This window comes from Phyllostomus discolor, chromosome 1, assembly GCF_004126475.2.
Source record: "Phyllostomus discolor isolate MPI-MPIP mPhyDis1 chromosome 1, mPhyDis1.pri.v3, whole genome shotgun sequence".
Taxonomy (NCBI): Eukaryota; Metazoa; Chordata; class Mammalia; order Chiroptera; family Phyllostomidae; genus Phyllostomus; species Phyllostomus discolor.
The window spans coordinates 98,652,694-98,670,549 of record NC_040903.2 but is presented as its reverse complement, the minus strand read 5'-3'; the positions used below and the strand labels follow the sequence as shown (position 1 = coordinate 98,670,549).

General features: G+C 34.2%; 1 protein-coding gene across 1 annotated transcript in view; it reads left to right on the top strand.

Annotated features, from left to right (window-relative positions):
• The window catches only part of MMRN1 (multimerin 1), a 64,179-nt gene that overhangs the window by 39,373 nt on the left and 6,950 nt on the right, over positions 1-17,856 (top strand). Inside the window, exon 6 of the mRNA XM_036026447.1 lies at positions 4,048-6,030. Within this exon, the coding sequence (XP_035882340.1) occupies positions 4,048-6,030 (1,983 nt within the window). The remainder of the gene's footprint in view (positions 1-4,047; positions 6,031-17,856) is intronic.

The following is a 17,856-nucleotide window of genomic DNA, read 5'->3' as shown; positions in this document are numbered from 1 at the left end:
AGGAAAGGGAAAAAATAAACAAATGGGACTGCATCAAACTAAAATGTTTTTTGCACAGCAATGGAAACCATCAACAAAAAGACAACCCACTAAATTAATTTTGTGCTTTTAAAGCAGCAGGTTGTGTTCCTTTCTGGGGGTTCAATGCGACAATCTGTACCCTGCTAATTCAAGTTGTCAGAATTCATTTTCTCGCAGTAGTAGGACTGACGTTTGTTCTCAGCTTCTAGAGACCACTACATTTCTTGGCTCATGGACTTCTTTCTGCACCTTCAAAAGCCTGCAACAACTGTTGAGTCCTTCTACCATCCCTCAGACCCACTCTTCTGCCTTCCCTTTCCTCTTTTAAGGACACAAAGGATTACATTGGCTCACCTGTGTAATTCAGACTGATCTCCTCATCTCACAGTTCTTAACCTTAATCACATCTCATAAGGCCTGTTTGCCAACTATTATGAGATAACATATTCACCAGTCTAGGGAATTAGGTGTGGACATCTTGGACAGGGCAGCATAATTCTGCCCCCCATAGATATCTGTAGATAGTGAGTAATTGCTGTGGTCGCGCTAAGCACAGGGTACAATGGATCTGATTGATAATTTCAACAAATCCAGTGTCAGGAGACCAGGGAAGGCTTTTTTGAAGAGAAACCGTCTCAACTAATTGAAGATTAATCAGGAGGAATTAATTAGCCAGAGTGGGTTCAGGTAAAGCATGGATATACTAATAAAGTATCTTGGCTACTAGGAACTTCTCAGTTCACTGGGTTTGTTGTTTGTTTTGAAGTTTCAGGATTATTGGTCCCTTTCACTTTGTTCTATACATAACAAATACTGACTGTACAACTCCATTTCTGTCACTCACAACTTTTTTTTCTATTTTCACCTGTGGTTTACAGGTAAGATATTTAAAAGTTGGCATTTTCTATTTCCATATCATCTACCAGTATAGAATCAGCCATGATTGTTTTTAATCATGTAAATAGTTGGTATTAGTAAGCAAGCCATGGAGAGAAAGACCCTGTCCTACATTTCTGGCATGTTCCCTATGGCTAAAACTTACTGATGACAAGCATAAGAGAGAAATACATTTTTCCTGAAGTGATAGCATGAGCAGGAAGTCAAAAAGACACAGCATAACCTGAGAGAATTAGGCCTGTCACCTGCTTCTTGTAAACCTACTAACAAAAATACAACAGCAACACAGAAAAAAAGTATACACTTATAAAGCAACAAAATTCCTTCCTCATTAGGATGCGTTAATTGTGTACTGAGCATAACCAATTATGAGAATCAGAGGGCTTATAGTTAATGAATGTTGGTACAGGCAACAAAAACTAAACTCACTCTTCCAGGCACTGTGCTTGCCTAGCAAAACCACAACCTCTTCTCTTGGTTAGTCTAATTCTGAGGTGAGAAACACTGTTTTATCTGCTAATAGTCCTAGAAAGTGTTCAAAATCAAATGCCCCCACTCCTTAAGAGGTGTTTGAATGTTATGAATAGGTTATAAACCATAGCCACAGAAGGGGCAGGTCAAGGTGTCTAATATCAAGTGTATCTGTTAAGTGACCAAATACAATATCATTTTTAGAAAGTAAAAGAAACACATGAGAACCAAATAGGGTTAATATGATATGCCCATTAAATTATTAACATAAATCACTTTTATGTATTTTTGCAAAACCTGATCCTGGCACAGATGTTCCTTTCTTTGGTTATAAATTACAGATATGTTACCTGAAAAGCTTCTTACCCTGAAACAAGTTTTTAAGCTAATAATCTTATTTATTTTCAGATAGTTCTTACTCTTTACCCAATATATTTTTTTATTAAATAACAGCTAAAGGATGTCCTAATTTTCATTTTCATTGTTTACTACTTTCTTAATTACTTTGATCAAGATTCTGTACTAATCTTTACCTATTTATAGTGTTTTTCCCTACTATCATTCCTTTTTGGACTTTCAGATCACATCATTTCTCAGTTGCTGAAATTGAACACCTATTGTTATTGTCCACAATTCATTCATTAATTCAAGTATGCTTAAGTTTTATTTTGCCTTTGCAATCTTGAAAATCATTTTAAAGCCAAAATGATAAGATTATAATTTTCAAGAAAGTCTGATTTCTAACTGTAAATATTTCATTGTATTTCATCAAGTTGTCATAAGAATTAAAGATAATGTTAACAAACAGGAAATAATTAAATGGTCCTGTAGAAAGTGCAATAAAAATAACTTTGCTATTAAAAATTGCCTACACTCAGTAGAGCTAATATATTTTATTTATGATGTCAGAAATCAAATTCTCCAAATCTCAATTTATGTGTAGCATATAGAATGTACTCAAGGTTCATTTTACAAATGGGTGACTGGTTAACTGCTAAGTAAAATTTGGAGAAAAAAATACTTCAGAAAGGCTTTCTGGTATAATTATTCATGTTATTAAATACAAAAGCTAGGACTATTTCAGTAGAAGTTACTTTAATTGTGGCTATGTAATCTTCTATAATTAATTTAGCCTTTCCTCAGTGCTTTGCTGCTATGTGTTATTGAGTGCTGTTTCATGCTTCATGTTTTATTTTCTATTATATTCAAATCGATTAGTTACTTTTTTTGCCTTTTAAATTTATTCCAGTGTTCACTAGGTTTAGAAATACATGATAATATTTTTTAATGTTGGAAATCCTAGACCCTAAAGATTAAAGGTCTAGGATTTCCAACATTGATATTTAGGGTCTAGTATTTCCAGGAAAATATTTATCCATATAAACATTTACAGCTTTGTCTTAGTACCAGATTAAATAATATCAAGGTGCTCAAGCAATACAACATTTCATTTGGTATAATTCTCTTTCATAATAATTTTTCTGTAAGTCTTTTTTGCATTCTAAGTATTATTAGAGACTCCCTAACAAATTATATACATAGAGACTCTATATTTTAGCCCTATAATCATCTTTCTTGAATATGCTTCATAGTAGCCATAACTCATTTCATAAAACCCCACTGTCCAGACCTCATTGTTTAAAATTCTTTGTATTGTGTTGCTGGTATCATTGCTTACATGTCAGAATGGACGTATCTTCCATTTGTATGTGCTTCATGTGTATTATAAACATGCCTCAAGGATATGTTTTATTTTTTCTCATTTTCTGTTTTTTGTAACATATATTTTGTTTCATTCAGTTTTACTTTGATTTTTAAAATTTTTAAATACTCATTTCCTATTCTCAACACTTCTAAATAGTACAGGCTCTTTTTAATTTCCTTTTTTTTTTTTTTAATGCTACTTTTAGAACTATCCATGGCTGCGATCAGTCCATGCTTTCTAATACTGGAGATGCTACTATGTGTTCCAGTAGTGGGCAGAGGCCTCTTCTCTTTTGGTTAAGAATTAATGTCATATTATAATAATCAATGTATAGCTTGAATTTCTGTTTTCATTTGATTTATTAATCTCTAAACCTATTATTACTATTATTATTATTTACTATTATTATAAACTTGTTGAATATTGTGACTATTCATATTATTCCTCATTTGGGAATCTATAAAATTATTCTCTGTAGTCAATTTATTAGTTTTTATAACCTCAAAACATAAACTCAGAAATTTAATTACTAGAAACCTAGCAACACAAGTATGACCTAACATCAGGTAATATGTACTAAGGCAGAAAGCCCAAAGTCATTACTTTTCATACAAGACTAGAACTAGACTTAGAATCATCACACACAAGAGCCTGTTAGCTGAGGACAGTGGTAGCTGTCTCATGTATTTTGTCCAAAGAAACTTAGTTTTATGGTTCTGGTATATTCTGCACTGCATCTGATTTCCCCCTTCAGACTTATCAATTAAGAAAGTGATCACCTTCTATAGACTGCAGAAATGTTAAAAAATTTTATAAGTGTAGTCCAGAAGTATTTTTATTACTATATGCTATTAGTGTTTGGCCTCAAATGTATCTTTTTTAGAGATGTCTAAAGTTTACATCATTAAAATCATATGTCATTTATTGTTTATTTTTATTACTTCTTTCTCTAGATCTAAAATCCAACAGCATTAATGATCTGGTAAAGGACACAGTTAGACAACAATTTAAAATTTTCCAAAAAGGCATGCAAGAGACTATAGCACAGCTCTTCCAGAATGTGTCGAGACTATCAGAGGACCTTGAAGACACCAAACATGTCATTCGACAAGTAAATGAATCCATGGTCTCAATAGCAGTCCAGCAAAAGTCTATTTTAATGCAAGAAAATAGGCCCACTTTGACTGATATACTAGATCTTAAAAATCACATTGTGAATCTAAGGCAAGAAATGTCTTTTACATGTGAGAAGCCTATCAAAGAACTAGAAGCAAAACAGACTCATTTAGAAGATGCTCTAGAACAGGAACACTGGAGGAATGTTCTGTATTATGAATCCTTCAATAAGAGTCTTTCTAAAATGAAGGAAGTGCATGAAGAATCAACAGAACAAGTATCACATCAGAGCGTTCCAGCTGCTGAATCAGTTAGCAGTAATGTCACCGAGTACCTGTCTACTCTGCCTGAGAATATAAAGAAGCAGGGTTTGATGATGCTCCAAATGTTTGATGATTTGCACATCCAAGAGAGCAAGATTAACAATCTCACCATTACTTTTGAAATGGAGAAAGAGTTTTTTAGGGGTGAATGTGAAGACATGTTATCCAAATGCAGAAATGATTTTAAATTTCAAATTATGGACACAGAAGAGAATTTACAAGTTTTAAACCAAACATTGGCTGAGGTTCTCTTTCCCATCGCCAATAAAATTGATAAAATGAATGAGCAGCTAAATGATTTGACTCATGATATGGAGATCCTTCAACCCTTGCTGGAGCAGGGAGCATCGTTTACAAAGACAATGGCATATGAACAACCAAAAGAAGCAACAGCTATAAGGAAAAAAGTGGAAAGCCTGACTAGTGCTGTCAACAGTCTAAATTTTCTTATCAAAGAGCTTACAAAGAGATACAACTTACTGAGAAATGAAGCACAGAGTCGTAGTGATATCTTAGACAGACGTATCAATGAATATGCCTCAGAATTGGAAGATGGCCTAAATAAGACAATGACTATTATAAATAATGCCATTGATTTCATTCAAGATAACTATGCGTTAAAAGAGACTTTAAGTACAATAAAGTGCAACCCCATGGCCAAAGATAAATGTACCCAAAATATGGAAGCTATTTTGACATTTATTCCTCAGTTCCAACGTTTGAATGATTCCATTCAGATTTTAGTCAATGACGATCAGAGATATAACTTTGTTTTGCAAGTTGCCAAGGCCCTTGCAGAGATTCCTAAAGAAGAAAAACTAAGTCAGTTCAATTTACAAAAGATTTATGAAATTATCAATGAAACCACTTCCCAAGTGAAACAATACCAGGAAAATATGAGTCATTTGGAGGAGAAAGTGCTCTCAGCCACAAAGATTTCCAAACGTTTTGAAGCACGGTTGCAAGGCATCGAGTCTAAAGTGACCAAGACACTCACCCCATATTACGCTTCACTAAAACCAGGTAGTGTGGCAACAAACGAAAAAGACCAGGCTCTCCAACTGCGGGTATTAAATTCTAGATTTAAGGCCCTGGAAACAAAATCCACTCATCTTTCAATTAACTTCTCTTTGCTTAACAAAACTCTCTATGAAGCTTTAACAGTGTGTCATAATGCTTCCACACGTGTATCAAAACTGAACGCTACCGTACCTAAGTTGGTAAACGGTTCTCGACCAGATGTTCAGCTTCTGCAGAAAGGTCTGACAGAATTTATAGAATCAGTAATTGAAATAAAAACTCAAATTGCTCTATCTAATTTAACTTGGTATATAAATCAATCATTGTCTAGTCTTGCAAATGTTTTCAAGTCTCAGAAGCAAGTCAAGTCATTGCTGAAGAAACCCAATGCACTTAAGAAACCAACAGTGAATGTTACCACTCTCCTCATTAGCCGAACCCAAAGAAACACAGACAATGACAACATTCTATCTCCTGGTAAGTTATCAGTGAAAAAATAAGTTTTACTCTCTCTTTCTATTTAAATGGTACTTAGTAGATCTGTGCAGTTTAGCAAGACCATAAGATAGAAAAGGCACTTACTCGAACTTGGGTAAATAGTTAAGTAATTCAAAGATCACTGAAATATTGCTTGAATTTTTCAAGGAATCCTATCTTACATAAATTAGTCATCAATATAAAACAAGTGCTTATAGTATATATATTTGTCCACATGTTTCTTAAAATTTTTTCCGATAAGACACTTATAAAACAATCAAATTCACCTGTGTGGAACATTTTTCTCTGCATAGGTAATTAAAGAAAGCTCCTTGATGAATAAGACCAGACTATATCTTATTCATTTTGGCATTACCTGACAAAATGTCTGGTATACAAAAACAACTCAATAGCATCTGTTGAATGGCTGACAAATTGAATGTGTAGGTAAGCAGGCATTGAATTTGGTAGATTACAGAAGGCCATGGGTACCCAGCTAAGTATCTTAGTTTATTTGGGCTGTCAAAAAAAATACCACAGGCTGGGTGGCTTATAAACAACAGAAATTTCTCACAGTTTTAGAGGCCAGGAGGTCCAAGATCAAGGTGCCAACCTGGTCATATTCTGGTGAGGGTCCCTTTTTGGCTCACAGCTGGTGACTCCTCACTGTGTCCTCACATAGTGAGAGCAGCGAGGGGTCTCTGTGGGGTCTCTTTCATCAAGGTGCTAACTGCAGTCATGAGGGCTCCACCCTCATGCACTAAGCACCTCCCAAGGCCCTGGCTCTGAATGTCATCAACTTTGGGGGTTAGGATTTCAAAATATTAATTTTAGGGGGATGCTCATTGTAACACTAAGGCATTTAAGGCATTTAAACATGACTTTGTAAAAAAGTGGTCTTTGAAAATTTGGAACATAGGGTTGAGGGAGGTGAGAATGGCCTCAAAAGCAAGAAGCTAGCAGTGGTATATAGCCTGCCTGCAAACAATAGAGATACCAGTCAGGGCATTAGTGCCAAAAACAATAGGAGACAGATCAAAGGAAGAGGCAGTTGAAACAGTTGTGAGAAATGCTGTGAAAATAAAACAACAGAAGTAGAGGGAGGTGGAAAAATTAATCATCTGAGGCTCAACCAACCATGGTTCTGGTCCTCGTTGTTTCAGTAAGTTTCCCTGTGGCCTCAGTAAATTCATCTCTCTGAAGAAACTGTGTCTTCCTGTTATGTAATGGGAATGTGATAGATGTTTTACTGAGTTTATTGGTGGAAATATGGTGTAGACTGCATCATTGTAAAACAAAAAAATAAGCTGTTCACAGCCTCAGTGCTTGGCACTTGGGGAAGGAGAGACCTAGAATATTCTCAGGTTTTGAAGTTGGAAAATGAGAGAGCAGCAGTACTATTAACAGATGTTTATAAACACTGAAGAAGGGGCATAAACCTCGGAGAAAGGAAATCCAATGCAATGCATATAAACTACTTAACAGTCTCCATATGAAGGGTTTATGAACATGTTCGGTACACGAGTAATATTGAACAGCCTTCTACAGTGCAGAGAATAGCTACTGATTCCCACCACAGGAAACTGCAGTGCCCCCCTCACGTGCATCCGCTGCTCCATTCTATACCCGTCTGGGTAGATTTCTGTAATTTTTCTGGGTAGATTTCTATAAAAAAGCAATTTTATTGCTTTTCAACTATAAAAGGGTGATCATTATCCTAACATAACTCATATTTAATCTCTAAAAGTTTTGATAGTACTTAAAGTCACAAAATACACAAAATTGAATTGTCTGTTGAGTATTTAAATTTTTGTATTTATTTATGACTACCTTTAAATTAATCTGACCCAGGAGAACTAACCTTGCCCACTGGAATCATAGAACAAATTGTTTAGATATATGTGTTTCTAAGAGAAAGGTGGCACTTTAATATCTAGGAGTTCTTATGATAATAATTTTAGACAAAATAATGAATTGTTCTCTTTCCTACTATGTTAATTCTTGCTCTTCCTGTGGCTATTACAAAGGAGTTTCATTTAAATCTACAGGATGTGTAATCACATGCCAGGCAAACTGCATCTTTTTCTTTCTTAAACCAAAAAATATGTGGGTCTATGCAGTTAAGTATAAAATTTTGAATATTAATTCAAAGTTAATTGAGTTAAAAGGCTTAATAGAACATAAGAACTTGTAGACTTATATAGCATGAAGAATGCATGTTAGGTGTGGCAGACTCTGGCCAGCAGAGTCTGCATGTTGTGGCTGAAGGTGAGAAAAAATGCACACAGACTATAGAAGTGCTGTGGAGAAAAAGGGACAGTACAGGGACTCTCTTAAGATGAGAGTCCTGTGGCCACTTCTCTCAAGGGGAGAGCATCCTGACCCTTGCCTGGATAGGCTTTTATTATTTCTATCAGGTCTTATTATCTATTACATAGAATATTGCTATCTACATTTTAGGTACAATCAAGGAAATGAAAATAACAAATGCAGAGGGAAAGGTGGTGAGGTGATTACATTCCATCCTTGGGAAAATTCATACAGGCTTTGAAAATTACCTTGAAGATAGGCAATAAACACCTACTGTTGCAAACCAGCACGAGGGAGTTTTAGCAAGAGCAAGCCATAACGGTCTGGATGCATTTTCTAGGTCTGGTTCCCATAGGAAAACCGATTTGAGGGTCTGGCTCCTGCCCACCACTTTGCTCCTGTCAGCTTTTGTTACAGGGCTAAGTCACAATCGCCAGCTTCAAACAAACTGGATCCCTACAGTTAGGAGCTTATAATTGTTGGGCCTAATAGCCTGATAATTAACTCAGTTCTGATTCTTTTTTATAATGATGCCCTGATAATATTGCTTCTTAATTCTTCATTTACTATAAGTAGAATTTTTATAGGTTAAATGTTAAAAATTAACAGTTCTTTATTTTTATCTCAGTGAAGATAATAAAGATATCAGGGCAGTAAAGATGTATTGACCTACTTTCATGTGTGGGGTAGATACTTACTTTATGTAGAACCAGTAACATAATTTGAAGTGGGTGCACAGGTATGCATGCTAATTAAGCCACCTCTGCTTCTGTACGCCATAAAACTGATGGCATTCATTGGACAGCTGAGCAGGTAAAGTCCATGCACAGAGCTGAAGGCAGTGGACTCAGGCAAAGTTCTCCTATAAGTATAAACCGGTTGCAAAATCAACTACTTCCTTTGACATCCCATTTTATACCAGGGGTGGAACACACTGAAACACTGGCTAAATTTGGCTGCATTTCCTTTGACTTTTGCTATTGTGTTATGAATACAATAGAGCCACATTGCTTCCCTATATAACAAATGACACAAGATAATGCATCATCATCTTACAAATCTCTCAATAATATTATTCAGATTATAGCCACCATCATTTGCAGCATAAGTACAATTTGTAGGAAGAAAAGTCTCATGAACATGGTATTTTAAAAATTTAACCTTAATTTTAATACCTAATTTACTTTGAAGCCTAATAATAGTAATATTATAATAACATAATATTGGATACTATTTAGCATTTACTATATCCCAAGAACTGTATCAATTATACTCTATACATTATTTAACAATATCTATGAGCTGACTGTTATGATTCTTACTCTGAAGATGAGTAAACTAACCCCTGGATAGGTGAACTGAAGTATCCTGCCCAAGGTCCTGCAACTAGTACATGATTAAGCCTGACTCCTATCCTGTTGGGTTTGGGGCTCAGTCCTCAATCACTGTACTCAAAGACACTGCAGAGTATATTCACCTGTTGTTCTCTTCCCTTTGCTTCTGTTTGATGCATTACATCTATTCAAGAGTCTGATCATATCTGAATATTCCATACAGCCAGAGTAAATACTCCCAGCTCTGGCGTTTCCTTTCTTGAGGATCCAAACATTGCCCATTGTCTCTACACTGATTAGGAGGAAGTGAAGCTGCTACTTCTTGGTTTGAATTTTCAAGATACAGCCAATAAGCAGTTGTCATTGAAAGTCACCATCAATTATTCACAAGATCTCCTTTTGACTGGTTCAGAAAGGCACAATTTAGAGCATTCTTCCCTATCACTTCCATTTGAGGCATTCCTGCATTCAGCTATACTAATTATAATTCTCCCTAGGCCAATGCTGATAAGCTGTTCCAGTTGATTCATTAAATATTTTTTCTAAACAATATTCCAGTAGACACCAAGAGGGTTTTAATTCATCTTTGAAGGTTTGTTTGTATAGCAATTGTCAGAATTGTCTCTGCAGAGAGTCTAGCTGCTTGCGTACCAGGAGGAGCTGAATCTTGCTGTAATTTATCATCAGTCACTGTTGGGTATGCATGTCTCCTGCTTGTAACAATTGACTTTTTATCTTAACTATTTCCCCAAAAATACCAAATGTATTTGGTGCTGCTTTAATAAATATTTTTATTCATAATTATTGCCTCACTCTTCCTAAGAAAGATTACATTCTGTAAAAGATTTGGTCATGTACCCAATACAAATTTTTAAATGGTAATTATTGTGAATATAAGCAGTTTAAAAGAAAAATAAGAACCTAATAGACATTTAGCTGTTTTATATGATTTTGAAACCATTTCTAAATTTTTGTAAGTCTACATGAAAGCAGTTGGGATGACTAAAAACCACTGAATTTGGAATCAGGAAACCAAGTTCAAATCTTGCTTGGCAACATATTTATTTGTAATAAGTAATTTTTCTAAACCTTACTTTCCTCATTTATAAAATAAGAATAACACACCCACCTTACAAGTTTGTTTTAAGGATAAAGGAAATGACCTGCATGCAGCATAAAAGTTCATTATTAATATCTGATGCAGTTTTTTAGCTGTATTTAAGGTTTATATTTTATTTCTGTAATATTTATTACTTAATATTTCATACATAATTATTTCTATACATCAACATCATTTACAGACTCAGGGTATTCTGTAGTTCCCTATCTTTACTTTTATCATTCATTGTTTTAAATTCAACATACCACTTATAAATGAGCTTATAGTTATATAATGATAAATCAAGAAGAATAGGATACAAAATGTAAAGGTTTAACTGTATAAAGTACATGTGCATTGACAAACATTGAAAAGATCTACAAAAATTTGTGATTTTCCCCAAGATATTTTCTACTCTTTATATGCTTTTCCATACTATAAAAATTAATATTTTCAAATATACCTCAAGAAAACTAATAAATTGCCTCTTGTACAGAATGGTTCAACATAAGCTAATTAAATTTTGAAGGATATCTGCTTGAATTTAGAATTTATGATCTGTTTTATAAGGTTTCCAAAGCCACACACAATTTTGGTGGCCTGATAGAAGCACTCCTAGAACTCAGTATATAGTTCTGCACACAGCTAAGCAAGGGAAAATGACACAGACGGAGTCTGGGGAAATCCACATACAGGCTTCCTTATGTACTTACTTATGTTCTCAGGCCTGCTATATTGACCCTTTGTTTTACTCATGATCTTTAAGATATTCTTTGTGTCAAACTGATTAGCAAGCCTGTCTGCTGGGGATAGCCTCCCCAGCTGTGTCAATAAAGCATGTCAGTGTTTAAGCAAATATTAAATGAACTACTTTTTGTTCATGGTTCCCTGGTAGAAAAACAGAGACTCCCCTAGTGTTTCATAAGATTCCCCTTCATGGGAAAGATGACAGTTGAAGAAAAAATGCCAACAAATTGACAACCCTTTTCTGAACCTTGTCTTGAGACGAAGTGGCCGTGATATCTAAGGTGAACAGTCAGAAACCCATGCATCTGATGCTCATAGCTCAAAAAAATCTATACCACATGTTCTAATAGAAGGAAATCAGACAGAGCACTGAGCTCTGTTTACATCATCACTGCATGTGCTTGGGTTGTTTCTCTAACAAGAATCACACAAGCTATTTCTCAACTGTTTTGGTTTTTTTAATTTTTTTTGACAACAAAGACTTGAAACAAAATTTGATTATAGACTAGCATGTAATCAAATACAATGAATAAATGTCTTTCTACTGGTCATTAAAAACATTATAAATTCAAACTTGCACATGATATTATTTTGTGCTGTATTGATTATTAAACATGAAAATGCAGGTGCACGGATTATTGTCATATAGTAGGAACTTGTTGCACAGCCATGTAAGTGAACATGATACTTGCATCTTGACAAAAAAATCTAGCATAAAAATAATAGCTGTCTTTTTATGTTACAATATTTTTAAAGAACAAAAAAGTGACAGAAGCTTGGGTACATAAAATAGACTGACATCTGCCAGAAAGGAGGCTGGGGAAGGAGGTGACAGGAGGAAAGATGGTGAAGGGATTAACCAAAGAATATTTATGCATGACACATGGACATGGACAGCAAAACGGGGGTTGGCTTGGGGTGGGGAAAAGATGAGGCTGGGTAGAGGTAGGGAAAGGGAGAAAAAGCAGGAACAATTTTAATAGCATAAACAATGAAAATAAAATTTAAAAAACAGTAGCTGTGCCATAAGTTAACTGCATATGAAATTTGAAAAACATACTTTAACAGGTTTTTTATATAGCTTATATATAGCTTTTTCTATACATAGCTTATTAATGATTTTGAAAAGAAATAAGTATTTTACTATAAATTTAATTTGAATTATTCTATTTTGAATGTCATTTTAGGAGAAAAATCATATGGCACTTTATTGTTATCACTGTTGATTGATCTAAACTCACATCTCTACAACTCCAAAAATAAATTACCAATAAAATTATTACACTGGAGAACTAAAGAATTCAGAGAAAGTTAATGTATGTCATGTGTTAGAATGATACAGCAAACAAAATACATGTCTAAATTTAAAAAAAAATAAGTCATTTTTATGGGCAATCAACACTCCTTTAAGAATTCTGTATATTCTAGGTTTTATCATCTTAAATAAGGGTTAAATTTTGAAATTAAGATTTAAGAGACATTGTCAGAAGAATGGTGTTTTAAAACTCTGGATGTAATTAAGATAAGCTGGGGGAATAAGTGTGCTGCAGAGAGACCAGAAAAGGGAGCAGAGTCGGCAAACAGCAACCTTTACAGGGTAGCTGGGGAGAGGGAAGTCAGGAGAGAATATTGAGAAGAGACAAAGATGTAGCGGGATGAGCATGGTTTATGTGGACATTACATCTAAGTGTTTTCTAACACTACCAGCATAAATTAGAAGTTATGAAAAATAATAAATAACTGTGAAAATAATGAAACATCAGCATTACCTGTCAAATATAATCTAAGCTTGGTACCTTTGTTGCAAATTAAGTGTTCATAAAACTATGTGTAACAGTAAGCTAAGAATTTTGCTTGAAAAAGACTTTTGTCATTCCCTGGCGGGTGTAGCTCAGTGGATTGAGCCCTGGCCTGGGAACCAAAAGGTCTCTGTTTGATTCCCAGTCAGGGCACATGTCTGAGTTGTGGGACAGGTCCTCATTTAGGGGTGGGTAAGAGGCAACAACACATTGATGTTTCTTCCCCCTCTCTAAAAATAAATAAATAAATAAAATAAAAGATTTTTTTAAAAAGAAAAAGATCTGACTCAAAATGTTTTACATTTTCCTTGATTAAAGAAAGATATAGGAAAAGTACAAGATCATTTTTATTATACAATGTTATATTAGCTCAAAATATAATGCTTAAATTCATTTAAGCAGTTTTGTCTTAGAATCAAGATAAACTATCTTTAATGTTGTTATTCTTTTTAGAAAGTTATAACAGTTCATAACTATTCAACTTGACAAGTATTAATTAAGTGCCACATTGTATCAGGTAGTGTTCTAAATGCTTTCAGTGTATCAGAATGTTAAAAAAAATTCCTGTCTTCCTGAATAAAAATATAAATTACTTAGTAGGTTCAAAGGTGATAAATGCTACACACCAAAGAAAAATCAGAGAAAAGTAAGGGAAATGAGAGTACTGTGGTGTATTTGGAACAGATTGGAGCATTATTAGATAAGATGATGGGATAGATGCCATTTGTTAGAAAATTAGTGAAATCTGCAAGAAACTGCGGAAGGAAAGGGACAGAAAGCAAGGCCCTGGCTCAGAAGCTTTGTAAGTTTGCTTTAGAAAAATTTGATAGTGGAAGATGTACTGTGGAGCAATGTGACGTTTGGTTATATTTTATGTTTTTAATTTTTGTCATGTGTTTATGAAGGCTATGTTATTATAAAACTATTCTGAATGTGAAAGAAGAGAAAGAAGCCACAGACTATACTAAATGTTGGATAAGTGTCATAGTTCATTATTGTACAAGGTTAGTGTCTTCTTAAGTTTTCTCTGGGTGTTTGGGCAAATCTCATGCAAGAAGCAGTCTTGAGCTGGGCATTCATTCATTCAACCATTTTCACACTGTGTTGAGTGTAGTGTGTTTAAATTCATTCTGTTAGTAATAGTTAAAGAATTTTTTATGCAAGAGCATGGTATAATTATGTAGGCACATTATTCAGACTGAGCAGTGAGAAAATCATTACCTCAACTAGGTGACCGAGGTAGGAATAAAATCGAATGTGGAAATGTTAGTTAAATGTGAACATATCCTTAGTAGAAAAAAAACAACTAATTGAAAATACACACTCAGAATAAAGAATAACCCCAAAGATTAAATAAAGTATCTGCAATTGAGAAGTTAGTCATTCTATTGTTAGAAATAGGAAGGTCAAGGAGGAAGCACAGATGTACACAGAAAAAGAATCTTAGTCTGTGATACATTAAAGATTTATTATCCCTGCAGAAATGTTCAAAAGTCCATTAGTAATATGGATCTGGGATCAGATAAAAGTTGGAAATTATGTATCCAGGGCTGATTACTTGTGGACATGGAAGTAAATTAGATAGCTAGAGGTAAAGAATAAAACTTAAGATATAAACATGAAGATTTCTTATATGGAAGAGAGCAGGTGAAAGAGGAAGAGAGGGGGGAGAGAGAGAGAGAGAGAGAGAGAGAGAGAGAGGGAGAGAGATCTCATTTAAAAATAAAAAGAAATCATTATTGGAACAAGGAAAACTCATGTGTCCTGGAACTCAAACTCTTTTTTAAAAAGGTGGAATAATCCCATAGAGATAGAAGGAGGACTTGTGTAAACAAAATAACAGAAAAAAAATTGTGCAAATGAGAACTAGAGCGGAATAGAACATAAGGTCCACTTCAGGGACTAATGACAAATATGATTAGAACGTCAGAATGTCTGTCCACAAAGTGGTACTTATGCTTCAGTGTTGAGAAGGCAATTGGAGTTTTGGGAGGGGTTAAAAATGTTTTTTCTGGCTCTATGAGTAATATATATTCATTATGGAAAATATGGAATATCCCTAAAATACAAAGAAAATAGGCTAGCACATAGTAGGCCCTCAAATAAAGTCAGTTATTTATCTTATTATACATATTATATAATAATTATAATAATTACAATTTATCATAAGCATTTACTATATGATTAATATTTTCATCCAAAATATTTTTCCCATGTAGTCTAACACTATGTACTAGGCTTATATTGCTTCATATAGTTAATATTTGAGTTTCAAAACAATTTCTGTCCATGGTGCTATCATTATTTCTACTTCACAGATGAGGATACTGTATCCAGAAGGGTTGACTAACCTGTACAAAGTTGCAGAGTTCCTCAGTTTTGGCCCCGGGATGTGAACCCAGGCTCTCTATCTCCTCTCATGTCCCAGATGATTATACTGTCTCTTCACCACATGAAAGAATGTGCCAACATTTCCAATCTTGCATTCTACTTTTAACATTTAGGGCATTTTCAAAATTATTTTAGGTAATGCTGCACTATTAGAGAAATCTTTGTGCTTATCTCTAATTTTATTTCCTTAAGATAAATCCAAGAAGCAAAATAGTAGTTTAAAGCCCATGTACATTTTAAACAAAATTTATAAGTATTGCCAAATTTCTCTTCAGAGACTATCAATGTATATCGCCTACAACAGTCTATGACAGTGTCTGAGTATTATATGTGTGTATGTGTAAACACATGCACACTTTGAATTCTCCTGAAAAGTTTGCCTGAAACACTCAAAAACTTAAAAATACAAGATTTTAACATGCACTGATGTTTACATTGTATAGTGCTAGGGAAATGCATTTCAAAATTATATGAACAAAGGTTGTTTAGTGTCAGGAAAAATGATTTTGAAACTACTACAATCATCTAGCCCTGATATAATGAGAATGCTAACTATGAATGTTAATGAGATGAAATGGGAGTCAAGGAGCAGGGCCATTTATTTATTTAAAAAATAAATAAATATGAATACTGCAGTCAAAAAAATAAAGAGCCTGGCATACACCTTCACTGATTTTGACATCCTAGGTAGGAAATTGAGGGACTTGAAAGAGACAAGTTTATTTGTTTGTGGTATAATTTACATAGTTAAATGTGCTGTTTTTGATGTAAATATATGAGTTTTGATAAATGCTGTCATGTATTCACCACTACAATTAAGATAGAGATCACCACCCCCCAAATTTCTTTTTGTGTCTTTGTAGCTGACCCCTTCCTCTACTCCCAGTCACTGGCAACCAGAGATCTGTTTTCTTCCCTTACAGTTTTATCTTTTCCAAAGTATTTTATAAATGAAATCATATACTATGTGTGTAGGCATTTGAGTCTTGTTTCAATTTAGTATATATATGCTTGAGATTCATCCATGTTCTTGCATGTATTCCATTTTATTACTGTAGTTCATTGTATGGGCATTCTGCAGACTGTCCATTTACCAGTTGAAGGACATTTTGGTTGTTTCTGGTTTGGGGGGATTATGCATAGAGCTGCTATAAACATTCACATACAAGACTTTGTGTGAATGTAAGTTTTAATTTTTCTTGAATAAATATATAGGAGTTGTTTAGCTTGATTGCAAGATAAATAGAGTTTAATTTTATGAGGAATTGCCAACATTTCACATTTGCACTAGTAATACATGAGAAGTTTAATTGCTTCACATCTTGTTAGCACTTGGCATTGTCAATATTGTTTATTATACCATTTTAATAGGTTCATAGTATCTTGTGATTTTATTTTGCATTTTCTAATGACTAATTATGTTGGATATATTTGCCAGTGCTTTTTATTCTTCTTTTGACTGAAGGTTATGACTCTGAAGAAAAAGGTGAAAATAGTTGATAATATCAAATACAAAAATATTGAATCTCCTTGGTCATGGCTTAAGATAAAAGAATAATAGTTTGATGAGAAGGGTAAATTTTTTGAGACAGGGCTAATACATTTGGTAAAGATTGCTGATTGATTGGATTAAAAAAGTTGGGAAAATATCCCAGAAAATGTTATCAATAACAACAGATGAATATAATAAGAACTAAATTGAAAGTGATAATTTGAAGAAAAAGTTGCAAAGACAGTTGGAAATAATATTTTCATCCACCTGTACACCCATGAACAGAATATGAGTAACTAAATCAATGAATTAAAAAATTTAACGTAAACAAATGTTGGTATTTCTAGAAGTGGCTGGAAGGGTCCTTTGAAGTATTTCTAGAGCACTAGAAGGATAAGCCTTATTTAATAGATACAATTTTGATAAATGAGGAGACATAATAGCACTGAAAATTAATGGAGTCATAGTTTGACAGTCAAAATACTCAGGATGAAAGATAAACAAAGTGCCATCTTTATGCAGGCACACTAGCCAGAGCAGAATTCTGTAGAGGATTTGTATAATGCTTTCATCTGCGCGTGACACAGCTGACCCAGAGGCAATGGCAGACCCCCTCACTAATCCGTTGGAAACTATCCTGCCACAAGCAGGGAT